The 26207-nt window shown below is 51.6% G+C and overlaps 1 protein-coding gene across 2 annotated transcripts in view; it reads left to right on the top strand.

Annotated features, from left to right (window-relative positions):
- The window catches only part of LOC137842521 (carboxyl-terminal PDZ ligand of neuronal nitric oxide synthase protein-like), a 30332-nt gene that overhangs the window by 528 nt on the left and 3597 nt on the right, over positions 1 to 26207 (top strand). Inside the window, exons 2-8 of one of the 2 annotated variants that reach the window (XM_068656660.1) lie at positions 602 to 2299; positions 3011 to 3082; positions 23232 to 23324; positions 24100 to 24158; positions 24751 to 24859; positions 24964 to 25105; positions 25440 to 25600. In XM_068656660.1, coding sequence (XP_068512761.1) covers positions 3068 to 3082; positions 23232 to 23324; positions 24100 to 24158; positions 24751 to 24859; positions 24964 to 25105; positions 25440 to 25600 — 579 coding nt within the window. In that variant the 5' untranslated portion in view covers positions 602 to 2299; positions 3011 to 3067. The remainder of the gene's footprint in view (positions 1 to 601; positions 2300 to 3010; positions 3083 to 23231; positions 23325 to 24099; positions 24159 to 24750; positions 24860 to 24963; positions 25106 to 25439; positions 25601 to 26207) is intronic. The other variant, XM_068656658.1, reaches the window with a different exon arrangement.

The following is a 26207-nucleotide window of genomic DNA, read 5'->3' on the forward strand; positions in this document are numbered from 1 at the left end:
GAGCATCCCTGAGGTGCCCCCAGCTGGGTGCTGGGCCTGAGGGAAGCTGCTGATGAACTATGGAAGCTTTATGCTTAATATCACAAACAGGTTCTTTTATTTTTCCCATTTTTTTTAAGCTGCTTTGGTGCTCACGAGCCTGGGGTGCTTCATTTATGTGCTGAGGACCCCCCCCGAGAGGGGCAGGTGCTGGCTGCACGCATCCTGGCTCTGTCCCCTCACTGTGCAGGGTCCTGCTCCTGCCACGACGAGGTGACAGCTCCCGATCCCTCAGAGAGCTGCAGGCTGCTACCTGCTGCTGAGGAACACCTCGTCCCTCACCCCCTTCCTTGTCCCACCTGAGCTGACCCCTGCTTGAGCAGCTACACATGGGAGGGCTCCGTTTAAACGCATGCAGTCGTGGGGTATCAAGGAAATAGGGATAGCGTCAGAAACTTCACGCTGATCATGAAAGATGGTCTGGCACTGCACCACCACCGAGTGAGCAACTCAGGGGAATTGGCATTCTGTGGGCAGCGCAGGGAATGGGTTTGTAATTCGCCTGGCAAGAGGAACTGCGTTTTGCTGGAGCAACTCTGGGGCTTTCTTCCCCTCTTTGCAGGTGGCCTAGCACAGATTAGAAATGGAATTCACGCCTGCTGTCTCCTGAGCTGGAAAGAAGGGGAATGTATTCAAATAAAGCTTTGGAACGTGGATTTTGTGCAGTCTGGTTTTCCTGCTAGAAGAGCTGCAAGATGTAAATGGGATGTGAGGATGAATCTGAACAGACAGTTGATCACATTTTAAAAACCTCTCTTCCTTGGGGAAGAAAAACAATTAATCTTTGTTTCTTTTTTTAAATTAACAGTTGCTACACCACAAACTGTGCCGAGAACAAAAATCCGTATTTTTAAAAGATGTGAACAGGCTGTACCTTTAACTGAGTGCAATGGGCTTCGTAAGAGCGACAGCGTTAGGCACCCAGAGCTATTCAGAGAGCGGGTGGCTGCTGAAAGGCGTGTGGGTCTGAGCTGGGGTGTGCATTACCTTAGTAACGTGCTGGCTCCGTTCTGTTCTCGCCTGCCTCTCCCAATGAGGACACTGACTGTGGGCACACCACTCAGCTGCAGCTCAGCGTGACAAGGCTGCAGCAAGCAGCCAGGTGTCTTACACCAGGCCATCTCCCTGGCCACTCAGTCTCTAATCTCCGCATACCAAACCGTATTGCTTGCCCTGTAATCTTCGGGGACAAATGTCACAAGGTCAGAAACGGGAGCTGCATGTGGAAAGGTGGCTGCGTGCACAGGAGCACAGGCACCTCAGCTCTTCCAAAGCAGGGAGTTTGGGAGTATCTCGCGTGGCTCTGCTGTCATCAGCTCTCTTCCTGCCCCACCTGGGAATTCACCTTTGGCAGGGTAGCCTGTTCCTGTGCAGCTCTGTGCAGACAAAAGCCCATTGGGAGTAGCCATGACCACACTGACGGCCACCTCAGAGAACAAGATGCTTGCAAACAAACAGGCGCAGCTCTTGAGAGACGCCGACATGCCCTTGCAGTGAGGGCAGAGGGAAATCCTGGCTCCTCTTTCCCTTCTCTGCTGCCCTCCAGCTCCCTGGCTGGAGTGGTTTGGCTCTCCTGCGGTTTACCAAAGGACACGCCTGAAGTTGCTGCTCTCAAAAATGCCATTTTGCAAAGGCATTTACAGAAACATCAGAAAGAACAGATGACCTTTCAGATTGCTTGCGGTATTTATTTCAAGGCAGATAAAAGACCAGTAAATACCGAGCCAGGAGAACTCATCTCTGAAAAGCTCCATTATGCAAAAGTTTTCAGGATAAAACCCCTTGCAAGCTGCAAGTGTTATAGCAGAGAAATTAACACTGAACTGTGTCAGTAACAGTGACAGCTCTGCAGCTGCTCTCAAGGAACTGTTTGGTCTCTGTTCATAGCTGTTATCACATTAAGTGTTTGCAGGGTTCTCCTGAATAGGTGCCTCCTTTTTCCTCCCCCGTCACAGGGGAACAAGCTCCAAAAAAAACAACAACTTGGAGCCAAACACAACTCATGAACCAAGCGCTCAAGATGGGGACTAAGCTTTGTCACCTGCCCTCTGTCCTGACAGACCCCCCTGGGAAAACGTCAGTGCCAAGCTCCTTGCTCAAGCCCCTGCTGTCAGATGAGGACACTTCTCCCCGCACCACTCAGCCTCGTGCTCAGGCAGCATCTCCCTGCCTTCTCCAGCACGCCCTGGACAAGTGAAGCCTCTCCTCAGCACAGCACTGACACAGCACAAGAGAACAGGCTGCCAGCTTGCAGAGAGCTGTAGGTTTTGGGGGCCTGGCGGCCACCCCCGCCTCACCTTTCAGCCCTAGAGCAAGGGGTGCTGCTGCCCTGCTAGGACTCGATGCTCAGGCACAAATCCTGGGTGCCACGGGAAGCTGCTGTGGCATCGGTGTGGGCTCACCCAGCAGCTTGGTTGGGATTGCAGCTCCCGTAAGCTTAGTTAGGAGCAGCTGGTATAGGTCACAGCTTGGAGCGTGTTTATGGGACTGCAGACAGGTGAACACGTCCAGCCAAGCAGCAGCAGTGTCCAGGGGGAAGATGGTCCCGACTGAGAAGCTAGCCCAGACCTGTGAGCCTGTTCCAGCAGGGCTGGTTACCGCACATCCTGGTAACTCATGTGCTTTTAGCTCCGAGTCCTTTAAAAGATGTGGAGAGGAACAACAAAGGATGGATGATCCCATTTTCAGACCCACGGGACTGTGATTTGATTCATGCAGAAATTGCTGTGCAAAGCATGGGCAAAGGCACAGCCAGAACCTGAATCCAGTCAGACTCACACCCAAAGCTAGGAGTTAACATCTCCCTACCTTCGATAACACTATCCACAACGCACATCCCTACCATGCCCTGGGTTAAGAGTATCTAACCACGCAGGGACTGACTTGATGAGAGATGCTGTTTGTTCTGAAGATGCCTACACCATTAACTCGTGCATTGCTTCATGAACTCTCTCTCTGTTCTGTCTTTCAGTACATCGGTAGCTTGGATGTGCCCAGGCCCAGCAGTCGCGTGGAGATTGTGGCAGCCATGAGAAGGATTCGGGTAAGTTCAAAAGAGCTGAGTCTCGGGTGGAATAAAAGGTTACCTTCACTGGAGTGACGTGGTTGCAGTGCGCTGTTCCGCATTTTCCTCCATCTCCCCTTTCCTATCTGGAGCTCAAATCTCAATCAGGATTGTAACTCGCTTCTCTAGAAACTCCCAAGGCACATTAGGATAGACCCGTCCCCCTGTTCTTTGCAGAATGATCAGTTAGGAGAGCTCAGACATAAAACCCTAGCCTCTGCCGAGGAGGTATGGAGATTCTCCTTGAACCTAAGAGATTTATTTAGCCTGTTTTTTTTGTACAAAAAGCAAAATGAACACAATCTGCTTCACAAAAGCACTCAAATTCACTGACAGTTCTAGGTACATTATGTTAGTATATGCTGAAGTATCAGTGACCTGGCAGATGTTATGGATGTAAATCCCATTAGACAAGACTTTGTGGATTCTGCTGCTCACAGAATAACTCGCTGTTTTGTCCCTGTCCTTCAATACAGTTTCACAGTTCCTGTTTCTCATCATCACGTCTGCACTCTTCCTCTAGCCCTTTACTTTTCAGAACAGCCTGTGAATGGTCACCAGATTCGGCAATGATAAGCTTTGTGGCTAGCTTACATCTGCTTCATGTTCAAGTGCACCTACCCCAAAAGGCAGTGCAGCCGTCGTGCCTTGTATTGTGCGGGTCTTAACTCTGAGGTTGTTCCTTTGGCTCACATCAGCTGAAGCAGGTTTGAGAATCTTCCATTTAGAGCTTTGAAAGGATTATCCTATTCTCCACCCTTCCCCCCGCAGTGTTTAACCATCTATTTTTCATTTAGAGTACTGCTTTTTAAACTTAGCCTGCGACTGACTGGGAGCTGATGTATTCATCTCCAGCCGGGCTCAGAAATGACATTCTGTGCCTGCTCAGGCTCTTAGCACAGCTCCTGCTCAGAACACGGTGCAGTCGCAATCTAAATTGCCCGGTTATTTATGGAGCAGGTGAACACCAACAGGAAGGAAAGGTGCGGAGTACTGGGCCGGTTCAGATACTGGTGCAGCTATTAATAAGTTTTGCTCTGAATCGATTTTTTGGCGTTTTGACAATGCACAGCAAAAGCGGCTTCTTATGATCTTTGAGCAGGTAACACCCTTGCAAGAAAAAGGTAATATTTTAAACCCAGTTTCCAGAAAGTGTTACATTCTGTTTTCACACCTGCTATTGCCCCAGTGGCACCGTGTCTAGCTCTGAGTCGTGGCAATGCCATAACACGGTCAGGTGCTACGTGAGGCATGTAACAAGCCACTCTGCATTTCTGGATGCCATCAATTAATCCGATCGCACGATATTTTTAAAGTGGGCACCCTGTATTCTATACTGGATTTTTAATCTTGGGAGCCCTTTCCAAAAAGGGAGGGCTTCCCTTTTCATGCGCGTATTGTACAGCAGGATCTCATTCAGACGCTTCCTGGCTGCTGAGCGGAAGATGCTCCTCTATTGAAGATAGTTAATTGGCACTGATCCTTAATTAGAGCATAAAGAATGAACTGGGAGGTCTTTGAAGAGAGTTCTAGTGCATAGAGTACACAACCTAGGAACTGAGGGAAGATGGGGGTTATTTATGTAGCATTCATTTGCATGCAGCGGCCTTGTCTATACTAGAGTCTTTTCCCATGGGCTCTCAGCAGAACCAGTTACAACTGGGAGGAAACACTGGGAGAAGCTATTGGGGGAAACCAGTATTTTGCTACCACCTTATTGTGAGCGGTAGCGCCTGTTTGCGCTGCAAGAGCGAGCAGGGTCCTGCGGCCCTGCCAGGCCTTGGCGAGGGCACGTTCTGCTGCAGCTTTCATCCTTTGTGCGCCCCAGTGTTCAACTGGAATTCTCTGCTGGAGCGGAAGAGAAGAGACGCGCGGTACAAGCCCCAGCACAACATTGCTGGTGCTGCCCTGTGACACCACGGGAGGAGGCAGCACCGGGGCAGGCAGGGCTGGGAGCCAGCTGAGCACAGGGGCAGCCCCGGCACAGCCCAGCTGTTATTTGTGGCTTCTGCTGCTCCAAGAGGGGACCAGGGAGGAGGATGAGGAGTTAGAGTGCCTCTCTTTAGGGAGTCACCACCAAACTCCACAGAGCTGGTTACTCTAGTTACTCATTAGTAAACTAATACAAGCTCTGAAACTGCCTTCCTACTCCTAGGCCTGATTCTGGTCTCCACTCTGTGATTAAAAGCACTTGCCCCAGGGAAAAACCAAGAGCTACCTCGCACTGAAAGTTGTCTGTACAGTGTGGGAAGAGAGAGAAGGTAAGAGAAGCAGCAACTGGAGTTGCTAAGTCTACTCCTTGGCACCTTGCTGGCCTGTGTTTTGTACCGGGCTCTTCTGCCAGTTGCATATGAATTATGCCAGGGAGCCTGGGAGGAGTTCAGTGGCATTCTCCCTGCATCAGCAGAGCTGTCTGCTTGCAGAGTTCAGGACACACAGCGTGCTGTGGGACGCTACTCCCCAAGAGCCTCAAATGACAAGCTTTAAGAGTAGCCTGCTGCAATCCTGATCTGTTCTTTTGCAGAAGGGATTTAAGATGCACTCTCATAGTAAAGCTTAAATCCGTATTTCTTACTGAATGGATGCTTGTGGATTGCTAGCAATACTCCATTAGTCACAGATTAGATTCCCATTTCATAACAGGCTGGAAAACCTTGTCTCGTCATGTTCTGTGCTTCCACTGAAGGGAATGCAAATGCAAGAGGTAGAACAGGGAAGTTGCTGTTCTTCGCTCCCCATTATGCAGAGCTAGACAACTTTAAGTTTGCTAATCCTCCCCGTGGCTTATTAGCTGCATACAGCTGCCATGTTATTATATGATTCTTTGAGTTCAAACTAATCCCTCTACCTCCTCCAAGACCTGGCAGGGGACGTGATGAAATTGGTTTGCTACTTGAATGAGTGCACTGTGCTCTGACAGGCACAGCAAGTTCCAGGTGCTGGTGAGGACAGTCCAGCTCCCTGCGAGCACCCTGCACTGCCAGGAGCCCCACTGGCTGCTGCCCGAGGCCATGCAGCTCCGGGTGTCTGGCAGCACCCACTCGGCTCCTGCCCTCGGAGTCAGCATGCCAGCGCTGGCTTTCTGCTCGAGTGGATTCATCTGCAGATACTGAGCCTGCTCGTCACTCTAGGAATTTATCTACAACACAAGATTTTTCTTCCTCCAGCAGTCAAGTGGCAGCTAATATGACAAAGTGAAGTCCTTCCCAAGGGCCCAAATAGCACCGTGATTCAGTAGGGTCACCCTCTCCCTAGACACACTACTCCTGGCTGCCTTTTAGAGGACAATTAAACAGACAAGTCCTCCCTTTAGCCAGGTGAAGGCTCTCACTGGTTAGGAGGAGATGTTGTTGAGCCCAGGCAACAACAAAACTACAGCAGCAGCAGGAAGGCTTTGCTGGCTTTGCTATGGGTATGGCCCTGAGGGTACAGACGATCTCTGTAAAACACAAAACATTTCTAAAGATCCTGAAGTTGCTTGGGAAATCTTGCCATGGGAGACCAGGGAATAGATGGCTTGATGTGGAAGGTTAACACTGCAGCATCCCCTGCATCCTTTCCCCAGCTTCCAGAGCTAAAACTGACCAGAGGGAAGTCAGCTGTGACCTGCCTGGAGCAGCGCTACCCTCAGTGAGCCCTGCAGACAGCCCGGCAGCCCTGGTGAAGTGCTGCTATTTTGAGAGGCGAGTTTCCAAGGACACTGTAGGAACAGTGCCCAAGCCCATCACCCCTACAGACAACCTCCTGCCAGCAGTTCCCCAAGTCGCTCCATCTAATTACCTTTAGGACAGAGAATCAGGCTCTCTGGAATTCGCACTTACTATGGAGCCTGGATATTTCAGGCCTGTTTGGGACCCGAGCAGGTATTAACACTCGGAAAGCAGCCAGATGTTGGATTGCTAGCTCACTTTAATCATTTAATTAGGGGACTGGCTACTGGTGCTGGGCCCATCCAAGCACCAGGATGAACTAACAGGAGGGAGGCATCTCCAGACTAACATGTTTCTGCTGTTAGCCTCCATATTCCTTAGACTTAATTTAACTGAGAAGGCTTTTCTCCAGAGTCTAGCGTGCCACAAAAGCAGAGACATTTATAAATCTTGACACAGGACACATCAGAAATGCTGAGTTCTCCTTGGCGTGAGAACCAGCTTCTCACTCCAGCCTCCCCCTTATCCTGATCGTTTTTTGCTGCACTCATGCTCTTAAGCAGAGGCTCAGCGAATTGCAGTTTCAGTGTAGTATTCTAGTGAGGAAGTTCAATCCAGCCACATGATAAATCATATTGACTGCCAAATATCAACTGGTAGTGTTGAAGTGTGACATGACATCAGTTTAAATCCAGATGAGAGGAAGTCAGAGCCCCTCAGTGCACCCTGGTGAAGCAGAGGAGGCAGGGACAGCTGTGCACAACCTGCCTCTGCTGCACCCCCCACCTGATGGCTGGGCAGGCTTTGTAGGGCAGCCTACGCTGAGAGCCATGCCGGGCTGTAAGTGGCAAGGGCTCAGGAGCAAACCTGGGTGTCATTTGCTCATGCTACAGGAGAGGAACCAGGCAGACAGATGGCGGAGGGCAGGGTGGCTGCCTTCAGTCATTTCAGTTTAATTTATCACTGTGTGGTGGGACTCCAGAAATAGAGATGTTTAACAGACTTGACAATGAGATTCTTCTAGAACACAGTTCCTCCAGTTTTCCTAGGCAGACACCCTTCCTACTACAGGAGAGAAGTTTGCCAAGATTATTGCTGCGTAGATTTCTCTGAAAGGTTCTGCCTTTCAGCCCTTCTTTACTCACTATGCACAGAGCTAAGCTTTCCTACCAGTTTTGCATTAAGCTGAGCTGGAGCTGCATTCAGTACTTTAAAAAAAGGAAAAAAAAAGCTGAACTCGTAGCTGGTGGGTTTCTCTGTTAGTCTTTGCAGCCTCTCCCACTTTAATGAAGTGGTTGGTTCTGCTGCAGCTGAAGGACAGGCTCAAGCGTGGAAGTTCCCCTGTGCAGCGATGGAGCACTTGCCCTGGTATGGACCTCTGTAGCTGCATGCCAGGCTCTGTTGGTTTTGGATGGGAGTTTGTTCTGCTGCAGTTCCTGGAGGGCTTTTCCTTTCAGCCTCTTTGGAAGAACATCCAAGCACTCAGCTAATGACAGCCCTGGGCTGTGAAAGAAAACTATGCCAACGTCTTAAAATATTTCAGCAGTCCTCAAACTGCTGGTGTGGACCTTTGATTCTCAGAATGCCACGCACCTTCCTTTCCTTTACAGGATGGTACAGAAGAAACAGGTGACAGTTCTTACATGGTTAGGGTATAAAAACACCAGCATCTCACGTGTCTGCTCCAAACTGCTAGCACAGCCTGAGCCAGCTAAGGACACCGCTGATAGTACAGTGTGGGGAATATGTTCCACGTCTGGGTGGGCAGCCAAGTCCCTTTTACTAGATGCCGTAAGAGAGCTGGCAGGAGAGGAGGGCCACCTCAGTTCACCCGAGGCCTTTACATAAATATTGTCATCACATAGTGACATTCACTGAAGAACAGCACTGTAGAAGATGGTCCCATGCTGTGAGCATGGGTCCAATCCACATTTATATTGACAAGCATACAGGCAGGCATCAGGCCTTACAGAAAGATGAGAGGAGTACTTCAGATAAACAAGTTTCCTAAGCCTGTACATTTCCTCCCCCATACAAAAAGGACAATATATGCTACCCCAAAGCATGCTCCAAAAGAGCAGATCTTTTTCTAGGATGCCTTCCCTTCTCCAGAGAACCTCGCAGGGACTGTATACACATTAGATCAAGCCTCTGGCCTGCAGAGCTCAGTGGTTGTAGGTGTCCTAGTCTATGTGAGCATGTTCAAACTTGCTCTCATACCTTTCACAGAAAGTCTGCAGTCAGTTTTGGCTGTTCTGCACAGCAGAAGCAGTACATGAGCAGGCTACAGCCAATCCTCAGCAGAGATTGCAAGTCTACCTCAAAAATTTAACTGGAGAACTGACACTGGAGACTTCACTTGGAGAGAGATTTACAAGAGATCATGGCAAGCGTTTGTCCTCTGCCTACCCTCTGGATCTTTCTGTACTTCCATATCCCTGTCCAGCAGCCCGCACACCTTTGCCTTCATTGCCACCTGTTACCTGCTTTAATTAGGGGGGTACCATTCGACACAAGAAGGCGATACACAGAGAACAGCCTCAGCCAAGCAAGTTAAGAAAACTGGGAACAGCACAAGGGCATCAAGAGCAGATGCCAAGCAAGGCATCCTCACCACGTGGCTCTCCTCCCTGGGGAACAGAGCAGGGCTGTCCCATTACCCACAGGAGGGCTCAGCCCCGGGGTCATTCCAGGTACTCCCAGGGTCCCATCCCCAACAGGCATCTGATGCAATTTAAGGTTTCTATCACACAAGATTAAGCTAATTGGTTTTACCTTTCTAGGCCCTGGCAAAATAGAGCAAGTGTTTTCAGGATGGTAATTAAGCGTTAATTGCAGCTAAGTTTAGCCCTAATGCTTCATTAGTTTGTTTTCCTCTATCTGTTACAGCTGAAGCAGAGTCTCCTGTGTGGGGATCAGGAGGGGCTTCCAGGGAGCCCCACTCCGAGGCACCCACCGAGCCGCCCCTGCACCTTCCAGCAGGAGGAGAGCTGTGGAGGCACTGGGATTGGGAAGCCCTAATCCCCATCCCAGCTGTGCAGGCACTGGTACGCCCAGACACACATGCTAGCCTGCTTTTGTGGCACAGAGGATTTGGCATCCCTTCCTAGGGCTCCTTCACCAGAGCCATCGCCGCCCCAGTGGGCCTTACCTTCTCGTGGCAAGGGCGCTGTAGAGGGTCGGCAGTAGGGCCTCTACCAGGGCAGAGCTGCATCTCCTCATCTGGCCCCTGCCTTATCTCCACTGAGGTCTCCCCAGCCCTGGGCAGACCTTTATAGGCTCCTGGGCCCAGCGTGCCCTGCCGGGCCCAGCACCTCCCCTGCCACATGGGGGCACCGGGGCCTTGGAGGCCCTGTGGAGCTGCCTGTGTACTCCAGCCCATGGTCACCTCAGGAGGCTCAGGCACATTTCATACATACTCTTCTTTACTAGCCGTACAGAAACATTAATTTTTATAAACTGAAGAATTAGCTTTAAAAATGCAGGAGCTGCTTTCCTAGAACTGGCTGCCATGTCTTGGACTGGCCCAAGCTTTTTCCATCTAATTTCTGTTCCTCACATTATCATAATGCAAAGGGAAGAAGCTTTTAAAGAGTTGTTTTTGCAGTGGCATCGTGCGTGGTGTTTCTAAGCAGCATAGTGTGGCTGCGGTAGAGAACTGACTACGCTGCTTGTGCATCTTGAGTGGGAGGAGAGGAATAAACACCTTTGAGATGGAACCCATCCGTCTGCTGGCTGCCTGGGGATGTCTCGCTGTGCCACAGGCTTAGAACCTCCTGCAGCTTTCTACCCTGCTTGTCTCCATCCCAAAATCATCTCTGGACTGCTTGCCACAGAATAATAAGCTGTCTTCAGCCACTTCTGAGCTGAAATTATGTGGGACTGGTTTAGCTGTGACTATGTGCCACTGTAACAGAAGTCATTTTAGAGCTTTTTTTCTGTAGCCTCATGCTACGACCTAGATTTCCAGAGGGGGCTGGTTATTGTAGATGCTTCAGGTCTTATACCCTGTTCAGATAATGTGCTATGTTTGATTGATAACAGATGGATGGAGGGACCACTCAGTGAAATGTGCCATCTCTAAGCAACAGCGACCTTTCAGTGCCTTTCTGAGAGAGCTGAAAACTGGATGGCTTCTCCGGTGAGGGGGTGGAACTAGACAGGCATATTCATATTGTTTTGCATAAGTCATGATGGATTGAAGTTTAGCTGAAGGCTAATAAAATCAGCAGTTAGATAAAAGCTAAATTAAAATGTTAGTACTAAATAGAACAAGACAGAGCTCTTTGTGTGATGTTAGATCTTGGCATTGAGGCAGGTACCTTTTAATTGTAAAATAAAGTGGCTTTAACAGTATGATCATTATTTTACAGAAGCTTTTGAGTTCACTAGCTAAAATATCGGCATATGAGATCTCTGCAAAGCTTTTATCTAGTTTGAAATAAAGTAGGATTTTTTTCAGCAATTATATCACTGGTTGTAGAATGTTACAGAGATGAAATATAATGGCTTTCAAATTACATTCTGGTGTAGAGCAATCAGCCATGACTCAAAGCTGCTTCTTTATTGGTGTCTGACAAAATGTAATTGAGATGGCAACCAGAGTGGCTGCAAGCACATTGGATTAGCTCGTTAATGAGGAGGTGCCTAAATCTGAGTGACAACTGTGTGAGCAAGGGCACATAAACCGGGGTTGGCCATGGCATGGAGTGCCTCCACTGTGCTGGTGGATTGGAGAGACCCTCCACGTGTGTCTAAGGAGCATACTCCTTGATTTCTGACAAAATGGTGTAATCTAGTGCTATGACTGCAACCTTACTGGTTCTTAGGCTGTCTCCATGGGAGAAAGGCTAGACCTGGTGCCTTTGTAGATGCTGTACTGATTGTTGTCTAGCACGACAGTCCCCTGTACTTTATGGATCACTATTCTGAGGAGAGGGAGCCTTGGGAGACCACGACCACAAAGCAAAGTTGAGCCTAGCAAAAGAAGATTTGCAAACAAGAGCTTGGTTCTGCACTTGCTTTCTCCGTTCTTCTTTAGCTCTGTACTAAATGAGGCCCGAAGGCAAACAGAATCCATACTGCTTAACATAATACAGTGACAAGTTACTTCATGTTTTCACTAAATAACTCCATGATAAATCTACAGAATAAAAATCTTGAACAAGTCCCTGGAGGGAGGAATACTTTGATGAGGGAACAGGGATTTTTAATAGGCATCATGCAAAGGTTTTCTTTTTTTCCTGCAGCAATGATTAGATGTTCTCCAAATGGCCTTTCCATGGGCCAGATGGGTTGTTTGGACTAATTGGCAACCGCCTGACTGTTTTCAGGACACCTGAGTCACTTCCCCCTTCCTCCATCCTTCTGTCACTGCTGCTGCTGGTCACGCGTTACCGCCACACGCCGGGGCTGCTGGAGAGGAGGATGTGGCCTCTTGCCTTGCAGAGAGCATCACAGCCCTGAATCGCAGCCACCTGCACGGTCAAGTCTGGCATACCCCCAGGTACCCCAACAAACCCCCTGAGCTCCAGAGGTTTCTTCTAAAAACAGCTTATTTTTGTGACAGGTGGAAGAGCAGTGAGATATGTTTAGACTAGATGTAGCGTGGTGGGAGGACTGGGCACTTACAGCAGGCTCCAGGAGGGTGCTTACTGTTCAGGCACATGGGTGCTCTGGTAGAAGTGGCCCAAATGCCGGTGTCTGCCATCAATACCTGCCACCTCACCGAGAGCTCCTGGGGGTCTGCACCGTGCCCAAGCGGGCTGCCACAGGCAGCTGTCTGCAGGCTGCACAGCTCCATGCTTAATGCCTGGTTTCATCCTTTAAGGGCTTTCAAGTATTGATTCCTGAGGAATCAGTGGGACCCCATAAATGCACCAACCCCCTCTCCTGTTAGGGAGCAGGAAACGTGGCACTGGGACATTGGCTTTGGGTAGGGCCCTTGTGTCCTGCACCTACCGCAAAATCAGCTGCTAAGGTTCAGTGATCCCAAGGCACCGTGGGCTGGTTCAGTCCTGCTGCGGCCTCCTGTGGTTAATGATTACAAGGACTAAACTTCCAGACCTGGAACATTGGATTCTTCCCCTGTTTTTGTTTTTGCCTCAGGCAATGCCAGTCTCCACTCCACTTTCCCTGCATCCAAGCCCAGGCCGCTTGCCCTGGCCAGGTGCTCAGCTGTGATGCTCTGGTGCAGCTTTGGTGATAAATACCGATGCCACAAAACTCTCCTTATCCATACTTCCTGCTATCTAAACTTGGGCTATGTTTCTCATCATGATTCACTAACCTCATTAGCTCCCCTGAGGCTAAAAGAGTCCTTGAACTGTTTAATATTCTTGGGTTTGTAAATGACACAATTAGCACTGATTTTTTTCTCTCACCTAGTAACAGCCTTGTTTCCAAATTGGAGAATAAGATTTTACAGGCAGCTTGAGCACTCAGAGACCTTCCTTTAGATTTGGGGATTGCCACGGAGAAAGGTCACCACAGTCTGTTGGCGATTTTATTAGTGTTCAGTAATTTTTAACAAAGGACCACGTAGTGAGAAGCGGGTGCAAGCTGTGCTGTGCCTGGCTCTGCTCGGTGCCTTCGCATCGGGGCAGTGTTTGGATGTGACTGACCCCTGCCCACGGGCAGCCTGGCAGCAGAGGTGCATGCTCCCTTCCCCGTTAGCTGTTGTTGCATTACAGAAATGCTCCTGGGCAAGTTTCTAAACCCATTTACATTCCCTGTGTGTTGTTCAGAACGACCATGATTCCTTCTAAAATCAATGGTGATTGCATGCTCTAGAAAATCCCTTACGAGCCACATCTGAGCATTAGACCTGCCTGCTGGTTTTACCAAGGAGGCAAGCTGCTTCAGCTGGGAGCCCTGCACGCTGGTCTTTGCTAACAGACATTACAGGCAGGGCTGTGGTGGCCCTACAGCGACTGACACCCTCCAAGCTCCATGGCCTGTTCTGGCTGCGCTGCTGGTGCCTGCAGATGCAGACCCGTCCTTTTTGTGCAGCTCTTGGAGGCCAACAATAACCCCAGGCTTTCTGTAAGAAATGTTTCCTCAAGTGGAACTGCTGGAGATTGATAGTATTAACAGCTACATGGGGAAAGTCTCCTCGCCTGGGAATAAAGCAGATTATTTCAGACCCTGTCTCAGACCAGGACGTAGCAAGGCTGTTCATGAAAGTAGCTGGCACTGAGAAATGGAGCAGTTCATCTGCACCCGGGGCTTGAGCTAGCAGAGGGCTTTCTGCCCTGAAAGAGAAGGGAGCCTGATTGCACCTAGCAAATGAGGCATGAAACCTGGTCGGCACCGAGCAGCACACTAAGCAGCTCGGCATCCCTCACATTCTCATTCTGGTCTAGTTTGTAATCGAGTGCTGTTCCTGAATGCAAATGGAGCTCAGGTCTTCATTCTAGCTTAAATTCTGCTTGCTCATAGCTGGAGGTGCACGACCAGCTTCCTACCTCTGCTGCAGCTACACAAAGGAAATGTTAATTTCTCGAGGTGGTGGCTAAGGGAAGCCACAAGGCACAGGGCTGGAGGACAGCACCCAAAACACATTTGGTGCATGATAGCAGGATATGATGATAGGAGATGGTCCCTCCCTGCAGCATTTGCCAGAAGCAGGCATTAATCATGCAGATGTAGCTTCTCCAGCTTTTCTCAGGAGCAAACTAGATTCTTCCTAGGAACATCTCCCCTGCTGCCTCTGATCTCCCTCCCCAGGACTGACACATCTCACTAGTGGTGTTGCCACGTGAGCAAGCGTGTCAGGCTCACAGGAAGGAGTGGGAAGGGATTGAGTATACAACAGGACTTCAGAGGGAGCAGCAGAAATCCTCAGTTGCTCCCTGCTCACGGATTTGTATGAGCAGCATCTCACGGCCTGGCCCTGCTGGCCTGGCGCTGTGGAACTGTCACTAGCAGGGGACAAGCTGTAACCAGAACAACTGAATGAAATAGAAAATGAGCATCCTTGTTTTGCATACGAGAAACCGATGCACAAAATATTGTTACCTTCCCACAGCCACGTAGGGGGTCTGAGGCTTTTTCATGGAGCTCTGAGCCTGCTGCAGAGTCCTGGCTCCTGCTCGTCTTCTGAGCTTTGTTGTTTGAGCATTTATGAGCAAGGTTTAAAAAAAAAAATAAATCAGTATCTTAACTTCTCTTGTCCTACATACCAGACTGGAGGGCAACTAGGATACAAAATAGCGTGTACAAGAACAGGAGACCTTCTCTGCCAGAGCCTCAGCAGTGATTTTTATAGGGAAATACAGAATTACTTGAAGGTGCCTCAGTGCATAATTGCAGTGTCACTTGTAAGGGTTATTTCAGGTGAATTTGACTTGCTTCTGATGAACCAAGCACTCCTTATCTGCAATAATTTAGCAGTTTTGGGGTAGGAGCTATGCTCACGTACACTCAGTGCCTGGTACATGAGATTCCTTTGGGGTAGGGTCCCAAGACACCACTTCAATTACTGAAACTAATTAATAACCCAAGCTTAAGAGCATGGAAGAGCATTAGCTCCGAGCAGCTGCTGAAGGACAGCGTGGCACAATGACAGCTGTACCTGTGCACTGCACACAGCAGGTGCTCCCCCCAGGGTGAAGACACATCGTGGGGCTCAGCACAGCCAGGAAGGCAGCAGCCAGACTGCCCTCCTGGTTTTCAGTGGAAATTCACTGCCAGAGCTCCACGGCTGGCTCCCCCAGCTCTCCCTCCAGCCTCCCCTTGCAGATGGGCAGCAGTGTGGACAGAAAAGGTAATTTGTTTTTTCCTGTAAGTGAATAGAGGTAGGGAGGGAAAAAAAAAGACCCAGCTTCCCTGTGAAGTGGGGCTGGCCCACGCTGGCAAGAGAAGGGCAGAATGGCTGTGTGTGGGAAAGCTCCCTATTAAACCTGGGGACAGCAGGGGGCTCCTGGAAGTGACAGTCACACAATGGTGCTTTTGTCAGAGAGGCACCAAAGGCCAGATGATGTCACCTTGCACTGGGCTGTGAGGCTGCTTGTGTGCCTCAGGATGGAGCTCAGCAGCATCACATATCTTTTTAACAGGGAGGAGGCAATGAAAAGGCTGCTTTTATCCCACCCTTTTTAAAAAGCAGACGAAGCAGCTTTGTTCTAGAACAGCTTGGCTGTTGTCAGAGGTAGAAACCCCCAGCTAAAGAGTTGCTGCCTGTACCCCACCAGCTCCCATCACCTGCAGAAGCTGTAGCCTCCCCCATGGGTGCAACTTGGGGCGCTCTTTGCTCCACATCCTTTTGGCTGGAGCAGAGAAACATCTAAACTCTGGCCACATTCTTTGCTTTGCCACCTCACCTTTTCTTGGAAAGACCAGGCTGGCCTCAAAGGCTTCCTGGAGCTCCAGCAGCTGAGACCTCCCATGATAAGGTCTGTCAAAGATGGGGAGAAAGGGGATGAAGAGGAAGGCCTAAACTAACATGCCCATCTGAATGCTTTGCAGAACCTGAGGAAGCAGGATTCCCTCAGAACTCAAAGGAGATGTGCATGAAAGGCAGTGCTTTTCTTTGCCTTGCCCTTGCCTGACCAACTTCAGCCGCAGGCAGCATCCTCACAGCCCCTGCAGCATTTCTCTCCAAGCTCATCTGCCCTATAGGTAGGCACTCAGAGAGCATGGCTGAAGACAGCCTGCAGCACAGCCTCTTGCCAGCTTGGGACAGGGTCCTGAGTTGCTCTGGTGGTTACTGGGTGGGCTGTGGGGACTGCAGCCCCACGGGGGATCGCAGGTTTGCACATGCTGTGCAGTGGGGATGTGTAATCCTTACCATGAGTGGGTGCTGGAAACTCCTGATTTCAGCTCTGCTGTGCCTCGACTTGCCCAGTGAGCTCCTGGTGAGTCGTCCTGCCTCAGTTTCCCATGCTGGGACTCTGGTTAACATCTGCCCATCCCAGAAAGAAGCTACAGTTCAAGATTCTTGTCTGCAAAAGGACCTGAGTGGAAAGCTGTGTTCAGGAGGAGGTCTTCAGATTAGTCAGCTCACAGTATGGCTGCTTTTGAATATTTATGAAAGCAGAAAACTGTCAGACATGTTTCACTGAGCTGTACAGCTCCTTACCTGAAAGGAAGGGTTTTCTTAAAAGCAGTGCTTGCTTGCCTCAGTTTTTCCACAGAACCTCACTCTACCAGGGTGAGGGACAAAAGTCTGGGATGACAAAAGCAGGGTGTCTGCGAGGGGATGCAGCACAAGCTCCTTGAGCTGAAACCACCACACAGCATTGCTTTTTAATATAACTAGAGCCTGAAAACTGGTGTGGAGAGGCAGCATCCAGAGAGCCTGGATCCACAGACTGCTCTCTGCAGCTTCCAAAACATCGGCGGGGGGGGGGGCAGTACGTGGTACAGCTTCCTACAAGTGATTGTTTGCTAGATGCTAAGCAGTTTTGTGGCTTCACTCTCATAAACCACCCCAGAGACTGACTACAAAGGCAAACCAGGAGTTTGCATGAGGCAGCCAGGCCAGGCATGCCCAGCATTCCTGGTGGTGCCTCGTCCATAAACCTTGGTCCCCTAAAGAGCATCCTAAAAAGAGACAGAAAATGCCTGTGTCTCTGCAGAGAGCTGAAATGTGTCCAGAGCCAAAATGAAGAGGAGCTAGGCCAAGCTCACATGCCCCTTGCCATTTACAGGCAACTTTCAAGAAGTTTCTTTTCGAGCTGCAGCTGTGAACTAAGCCAGGACCAGGGCTGAAGTGCCCTCCTGCTGCCGGAGGGCTTGGCAGGTACACGGCCACAAAGACCTGCAGATTAGACCCATTCATACAGTGTTGACAGTGCCAAATTAGAAAGTCCAGAAATGCAAATATTTTCCTAGCTTAACTCAGGTTTTTATACCATCCCTCTCCTAAACTGCAGCACAGCTTGGGTCTGGTTGCAGCAAGAGCCTGACCACTAGCGAGGGGTTGGGACAACAGGGACCTCACCATCCTGGGCCCATCCCATAATACCTGAGCGAGGTGAGCAGAACAGGCCTGGTGCAGTAACCAGGTTTGGTTAGTAGTCCAGATCATCAGGCAGGTCCATGGTGGTGAGACTGGAGAGAGGCCAAGCTGGGACATCAGCGGGTCCATAGCAGTCATGGCTGGGCTCAGCTGGAGACCAACACTCCCACACCACAGCTCAGGAAAGGCTTCAAAGGCCCAGAGCTGAGCTTAAATGCAGCCCATGTGCCCGGTGTATGGGGGTGTGGTGGAGGCCCCAGGTGAAGCTGGTCAGGACCGTTAAGGCCTGCAGAGGCCTCAGGGCCCTGGCACTGGGTGCGTGTTGTCCAGGTGGAAAACAGCAGCTTAATTCTGTCAAAATGAGAATAACCCGAGGTGTCAGCACAGCCCACCAAGAGAGAGCCCCAGCATGGAGTTGGGCTTGGTGGGAGGCTGTGGAGGACAAGAGCTGTCCTCCAGCTAGATCCAAGTGCTGGGGTTCAATTATCCAGGAGTCCGTCCCCTGGCCCTGTACGAGCCTGCCAGTACTTCTGCTTCCACCTTCCTTCTCAAATCACCTTTGCCTGCCTGCTGGACACAGCCAGTGCCAGGAAGCAGATGGTTTCGCATACCTTGGCTGAGGTGTGTTGAAGAAATGTTGAGCTCTAGACTGGATTTTCCCATTAATACTTTGAACACAGGCGTTTGACAAGTTGTCTCCAGCTCCAGCACCTGAGCAGAACCACCACGCGTGGGGCACTGGCTCCGGGCAGCCCGCAGCAGCCCCATAAATCAGTCCTTGGGGCCTGGCCTGGCCCCTGGGTTCCTCGCCAGCACTGATCAAAGCCCAGGCTGCAAGTTTCTGCAGCTCAGGCTGCGGTCGGGGCCGCGGGGTGGTTGCACACAGACCAACCATGGGCTGGAGGTGTAGGTGGAGACCTGGGGAAGGAGCGTGGAGCTCCCTGGGGACCTTGTGCCCACTGCCTGCATCTCCCAGGGCATTGTGCAGAGCTGATGGGCAGGAAAACACCCACGTACTGAGTCTTTCTGTGTGCTTTGGCCAGAGCATGGAAAGACCTTCTGGGTGCATGAGCCTGCAGACACCATCCTTCCCCCCGGCATCACTGCACAAGCCCCAGTCCTCCCTGGTTCCCCAGGCAGCACAGCCGGAGCACTGACAAGGGCAATGTAAATCCTGTGTGACAGCAGTGACCCCGCGTCCTCGCTGGGGCTGCTCCTGGCACCCCCCAGGTCACCGCTCGGGGACGGCCTGCAAAGAGCTTGCTGGGGGGGAAAGAGCTAATTTAAATGAGAAAAAAAAAAGACTTTGGGTCCGTTGCCAGCATTCTCCTTGCCTATTGTACTCCCTGCTCGGGTTCTGCTTTCCCCTGGGCAGCTTTATGTTTCCAAGGCCCATAAATTCTCGTTTTTCCACTGGGCAGGAGGTGTGCTCCTGGGCTGTGCCGCTTCCTGCCGGGTTTTGTGTCCGTGTTGCCCAGTTACTGCGGCGCAGCCCCGGGCTATGCCCAGCCCCATTCAGACCCGCTGTGGCCCCCAGCCCCGGCAGTGTGGAGGATTCGGGGCAGGAGCTTGCTTTCCAGGAGGAGAAAAGGGAAGGCTGAGAGCCCGTGGGGCTCAGGGGTGACCTGAGAGGGTGTCCTCCCCGAGGGGCTGTCACCTGGAGGTGTCCTGCAGCTGGGGACGTGGTGACTTGCCAGGGGATTTGAGGCTGGGCTGCAGCCGGTGGCCCGAAGGCTGTGGGAACTGACAGTGCTCGTTTGTCAGATCCAAAGCGCCCGTAATCTGCCCTTGCTGAGAGCAAAGCCCACGGGGTTTCTGTGGCATCATTTCCAAGCAGCAGCCCTCCAAGCATCAATAATTCAAACAGAAGTTAAGATAACACCGTGTCCCCATTCCGTGCGGGCCGGTTTGGTCGGAAATTAATAACATTGCTGAAGCAGAAATACTCGGATTCTCTGCGGTACTGATTCCTAGCACGGCACCCAGGCGGCACCAGAGGTTGCAGACTGTGGCCAGGGGGAGAGGCATCACCCCCTGGTCCTGCCGGGGGCCTGTTGCTGTGCGGGGTCACCAGGAGCCTTCTGTAGGGCTGAGCAGATCTCTTCCCCTCATTGCTGTGCCTCCGGTGTCTGTCTGCTGGGGCCGGGGCTGCGCCTCGCCGCAGGGTTCTTTAGGGACACAGAAATCCCAAGGCTGCTGTGCCAGGAGTGGGGCTGGACAGCTGCAGGAAGAAACAGGCCATCCCCAAGCCTGTGGAATCATCCTTTGGGCATGCAAACAAAGCACTTACCCACTTAACTCCTGTCTCAGGAACCCAGAGAGCCTCTGCCTCGCCTTCCCGTACTCACCTCTGCAAACCACGGCACCACGGTGCTGGCTCCCGCAGCTCCCCGGGGTCCGGCCCTCCTGCTCTTTGTTAATGAGGAAGGTGCATTTTTTGGAAAGAGAGCCTGCCTCCAGGACTTGCAAACACTCTATTTTATGACATTTTTCATTTGCATAATGAAGGCCCTGATACCTTCGGTAATTAATCACATTAAGAATTGCTTCCTTGAATAACTCTATTCATGCAAGTTGTTCTTAGTGCTGGAAACTGCGTATGATTTCAGATGTGCATTAGCCCATCTCTTTCATCAGCAGATGGAAGCGGGTAACTGCATGTGTAATTTATATCTGCTTGGGTGGAATTATCAGATGAAATATGCATTACACAGCGCCATTAACATTTCTAGTCATACAGTCTTTAGCTCTTGGGTAAGTGAATATTACATGCCAACAGTGTGGGGGACCGTGTGAGAGGCAAGGACCTGAACACAGGGATTTGAAAACAAAAATGGAAAGTATTCCAGGTCAGACACATCAGAAATAGAATTAATGAAGCTGCTAAATTAGGTGAGATGCAGTGCCCTTTTTTGACCTGCATTTTTTATAAAACGTCCCCTCCTCTCTCTCTATAGCCAATAAAACCGCCAGGTTTGCCCACTGGATCTCCGCTTAGGGGCAGCTCCCGACTCCTTAACATCCAGAAAGATCCCCCAGAGGATAACACAAGCAGCAGGAGAACAACTTGAATCTCAGAGGGCAGATTCGGGGGTCTCACCCTTCAAGAAGGATTTCTGGGCCCTGTGGATCTGAATCATTTTCAGGTCAAGCTCTGACCCTCCGGCTCGACACCAGCCCACAGGAGGAACAAGGCCAGGGCCGGGCAGCTCACAGCAGCCCTGTGGCTGCCTGCGGGGCTGATGTCCCCTGTGGGTCCCCTCCAGAGCCCGTCCCGAGGTCAGGCTATGTGGGACCTGGGGCTGAAGGAGGCTCCCCCTTCACTTCTGGCAGTGCCCGGCCGTGCACTGCCGCTGCTCCCGCTCGTTTGCTTTCTGGCCAAGACAGAAAGAAAAAAAATATCTCTGCAAAACCCAGACTTGGACTTTGCTTAAAGCCTCTGAGTAAAGAGCCTTGTTTGAATGTAATTGCACCCCTGTTGCTACAAGGGGAAAATACACTGCATTGCTCTCTCTTTCTTGGAAAGCTCGGCTAGTATTTTCCCAGCCATTTGTGTACAAAGAAAGATAAATAGCTCTTTAGCGGGCAGAACAATCTCTCCCATTTTTTTGTTGTTTTTTTTTTTCTTTTTTCTTTTTGACATCCATGCCAGCACATGAGGCGCAGCAGCTTGGCGGAGCTGAGAGCAGGGAGGGTGCAGCCTGGCGGAGCTGGGAGCAGCGGCAGGGCCAGGGCTGAGGCTGGGGCGTGTGCTGTCCGTGGGCTCCTGCAGGCTGCCCAAAATCCAAGGGATGCGCCTGCCACCTTGCCCATTGCTTTCACTCCTCCCTACATATACGTGTTCATCAGATTTAGCTCCTGCTTCACACGCTGTGGTGCTATAGATAGATTTTTAAAGAGCTCGTCTCAGAGTAATAATTCATGGGGAGATCAAAGGGCTATGGTTTAATCAGGGGTCTGTCTGATACCAGCAACCTTGCAGAGTGCTAAGAATTCAATGAGCATCATCAAAGGGCTGATAAGCACGAAAAGCCATCCAATTTTCTGCCCGTAAGGCTGGTGGGGCTTACAGGGGTGCTGAGGAGCTGGACAGACTCCTGGCTGCTGTGCCGACAGAGCCACGCACACTCCAACATCAGGCTCTGATGGAGCTGCCTGGACTCCCCTAATGACTGAGCTGCTGCCTGCAGCTCCACTGACTCTACGAAGAGATAAGATTGCTAATTACATGTCTAATTACACAGCATAGGTAAGCTTCAGTCTGCGCTCTGCCTCTTGGCATCCCCTTGTCCTCCACGTACCAGAATCACGTCCTCTGCGGGGATTCTCCGGATCAAGGGGTCAGAAGCCATCCCGGGGGCTGACTGCCACCGTGTACGTGGGCCCCCAGCCCTGCCACGGCACGGTTATGTTTTTAGGCTCTCAAAATGGGGGATTTGGGATTTGTTCTCTCTGCTTTCCAGATACGGTAACTGTACATCGAGTTAATCCAAAGGATTTCTTTTTTAATAGATGCATGGGGTCTGTCTCTATGGCTGCGCTGACAGTAATGGCTCTGTGCTGGTTTAGATAAACCGAGGGTCTGGCCCAGGAAAGTTGGGTTTCAGATAGGGACTGCCAAAAAAATACGGGGTATCAAAATGCTGTGTTTGGAAGCCAAAAACGGTGCCTAAAATGGGGCCGGCAGGGATCAGCATGGTTAACAGGTCTCCAGAGTGGAAAAGGCTCTGCCGTGCTTCTTAGCTATCATCACAAGCAACATTTAAAAGCCAGCAGTTTAATTTTTAACACAAATGGAGGCGAGTTCAAACTGCAGACACCTGCAGATAAGGAGTTGGTTTTTTCTCTAGAGATACAGAGCGCAGCGAGGTTAATGTGATTATGTCAATGACTGAGATATAATTGCGTTACCGCCACCCATCTGGCCCTCCCTGCGACTCGTAAGTGATTTTGTATTCCCCGTGCACTGCAGCGCTGAGGCACAAGGGCACTGGAGATGCCAGAAATCGCTGCTTGGTGCCTGCTGCAAGAGCCCCCCCCCCGGCAAGCTGCTGGTGCAGGTCCTGCTGGACCATGCAAGGTGTTTCAAATGTCAGGAAATTCCGTGTGGGTCTGGATTAACAGCCCCTGGGCTGCTGGTCTCTGGTGCAGCCACAAAGCCTCTCCTTGTCACCAGCACCCTCACCCCTGGGAGCCCTGTGCTGGGCTCCCCCAGGACCTGCTTAATGAGCTGTGTTCCCACCACAGGCTGGGACAACGTGGCTCCTGGTGTGGTCCAGAGGATGGAGCACTGCTTGTCCCCTCCTGAGGGGCACTCCTGACATGGGCAGGATCCCACTGGCACCCCAGCTCCAGCACCGGGTCCCTCCAACAAGGATTTCCGCAGCAGGATAAGCAAGGACCGCTTCCCTCGGCAGCTGGGATTAAAAACAAAAACATTTTCATGTGAGGCATTGACTAATGCAGCACAGTCCGGTCCTACCTCTCTCCTAACCCGCCTTTGTCTTCCCATCAGTATGAATTCAAAGCCAAGAACATTAAGAAGAAGAAGGTGAGCATCATCGTGTCCGTGGACGGCGTGAAGGTGATCCTGCGCAAGAAGCAGAAGGTGAGGCTTCTCCAGCCCAGCGTGCCCGGGACATTGACCCTGCCCATGGCAGAGCATTGCTGCTGCTCAGAGCAGTCAGACTTCTAACCAGAAGGGGCCTTTTCTCAAGAAACGCCCGGAATTTTCACAAGGAAAAAAAACCCTCAATTTTTCACCAAAAAAAAAGATAGCAAAATCTCACTGAAAAAAAAAAAGAGTGGGAAAATTACACTGTGGGAGGAGGATTTTTTCTATCAGAAAATGTAAAGCTTTCAGGAAATGCAGTTTCTTTTCCTTGTTAATACTGGCAGGCTTCCTCCTCACTGCCTCGGCTGCGCACCGTCCCTGGGCTCACCCCCAAGGAGAGCCAGCGGCTGCCCCCGATGTCCCAAACCCCCTCTCAGAGCCTTGTTCCCCAAATGCATTAATCTTCTGCATATTTGATGATATAAATTAATCTATAAATTAATCTTCAGAACAGTTTTCAGCCCTGGAGGCTATGATCAGATGACCAGATATGATAAATGATCAAAGAAATCTATTTTAATCCAAGAGACCGACCAAGCAGCCACTGCTGACACAGTCACAGAATCATTTCAGCTGGAAAAGACCTCTAAAAAAATCCAGTCCAACCTTTAACCTGGCACTGCCCAGTCCTCCACCATTAAACCAGTCCAGCTGTAGCCCCGACCTTGGCTTGGGGACAAACGTGCCTTTTTCCTGGGTCGTGCCTGTCAGCGTGGTGGAGTTTCAGTGCCTGTAATCCACTCTAACCGTGTTTCTGCCCCACGTACAGCGCAAGGAGTGGACCTGGGACGAGAGCAAGATGGTGGTGATGCACGATCCCGTGTACAGGTACGTGCTGGGGGTGCACCCCAGGTGCTTTTATCCAGCCCTGGGAGGTGCAGAGCTGTCCTCCTGCTTGTTCCACCTCCATGAGGGCTGGCGCTCAAAGCTCCATGAAAAATTAACGAGGCTGCAAAATTACTGCTGGCGGAGAATCTATTTCATGCATTTTTGGGATTGAGACGGACAGACTGAGCTGGCTTTGAAGCCTGCTCTGCATTGAGCAGGGGTCAGACAGTGACCCACAGAGATCCCTTCAGCCTGAATTGCTCTCTGATGCTAACGCAGAGGACAGGCTTCCTGTGGTCCCCAGCAGAGCACAGCTCGCTGTGAGCCTGTGAAGAAGGCCCTGATGTTGGGGCATGAGCTCTTAGAGGGAATTAACCCATACGGGATGCACTGATTGCCATAGCACCTGCTCTGGGATCTCCAGGTAGCTGGAGAAGAGAAGTCCCACCCAAAGGCATCTCCTGCTGCTCTGTGCCTGGTGGTGACAGCACTCAGAAAATCCTGCAGGGCTCTGGCCAGGGGCTTTTCCAACAGGTCTGTCTGGGGAAAGAGCTTCTTCTGTATGCTTAATTCCCCCTGTGCCTTCCCCCAGAATCTTCTACGTGTCTCACGACTCGCAAGACCTGAAAATATTCAGCTACATCGCGAGGGACGGTGCCAACAACTCCTTCAGGTGCAACGTCTTCAAATCCAAGAAGAAGGTAGGACGCTGCGTCCACCTCGGGCCCCGCGCCCTGCCTGCCGGGGTGTGTTTGGGGCTGTGGGACCCTCCCCAGGGCTGACGGGGGGGGTCTCTGCCCCGCAGAGCCAGGCCATGCGCGTGGTGCGCACGGTGGGCCAGGCCTTCGAGGTGTGCCACAAGCTGAGCCTGCAGCACGCCCTGCAGAACGCCGACGGGCAGGCAGACGGGGCCAGCGACAAGTCGGCGGAGGAGCAGCCACCAGAAGGTGACGTCCAGCTCCCCGCGGGGTCTGGGAGGCAGGGATGTATTGGGGTGGGGGGCTGCACGGTGACCTGTCCTCCTGGGCCAGCTCTGCTGACAGCGAGAGCTTCGTGGCCCATCTGGGGCCGCGGGGGATGCGGCCTTCCCACCTCCCCATCCTGGGAACACGGAGGCTGAGCCTCCTTTTCCAGCAGGGTGGTGGCCTGGCACGCTGCCCTGCTCCTGCCCCGCTGCAGCACACGAAGACTTGAAGCAAGGCTTCGCTGCTTGGCTCTTCTTCTTGGGCTGTTGGGGGGCTGGCAGCTGTGCCTGGTTCATTTTATCCATCTCGTTTGAAGTGCACCAGATAAAGGGCTCCAAGATCACAGATGTGGACGAGGTTGGCCTCGACTCCGATGGCATCTGCGTGTCTGAGAGGGGACCAGGAGAGCTGCCGGCTGCCAGGGGTGAGCTCAGCGTGCTGAAAGCCGGACAAGGCACCAAGGACAAGAACTGCCAGGTAAGAATCCTTGGGACCAGGCTGGGGAAGCTGCCCCCACTGCAGAGCCCACCTTCCTGGTGCCCCACGCCGTGAAGCAGCTCGGGCTCACAGGGCACACGGAGCCAGCCAGGACTGTCACCACCATGGGTGAAACACCCCAGTCGCCGTGGGCAGACCCGTGGCAGGGCTGCCTGCTCAGCATCCAGCTGGTTTGTAGTTGGCTGTGTCACTTCCCCAACCCATGAGAGTCCCCTGGTGCAGGGCAGAGCTGGTTTCTGGGCCCCAGGGCTGGTCTGCAGCGGTCACTTGCCTGTGCTCAGGCAGCGACCCCAGTTCCCTGCTTCCCCTGGGCAGCAGCATCCCTCAGGGCAGCCCAGCCTCTGCAGCAAAGACACCGAGGGTGCGCTCGGTGCTGGCCGTGGGCAGCCCGTGATGAATAGCTGCTCTGCAGAGCCGTTCAGCGAGCGTTTCCTGGCTGCCTTAATGGCACCATTTCATTTCACACAATTGTATCGCTTGCAGAGCCTGGCTGCAAACAGCTGCGATGAAATGCATTCAATTGGATTTATTTCCTTGGCTCAGAAGGCTGGGCTTTGCTCTGCTTTACCGTTTAGATGTGGATCTG

The sequence above is a fragment of the Anas acuta genome, chromosome 20 (assembly GCF_963932015.1).
Source record: "Anas acuta chromosome 20, bAnaAcu1.1, whole genome shotgun sequence".
Lineage (NCBI taxonomy): Eukaryota > Metazoa > Chordata > Aves > Anseriformes > Anatidae > Anas > Anas acuta.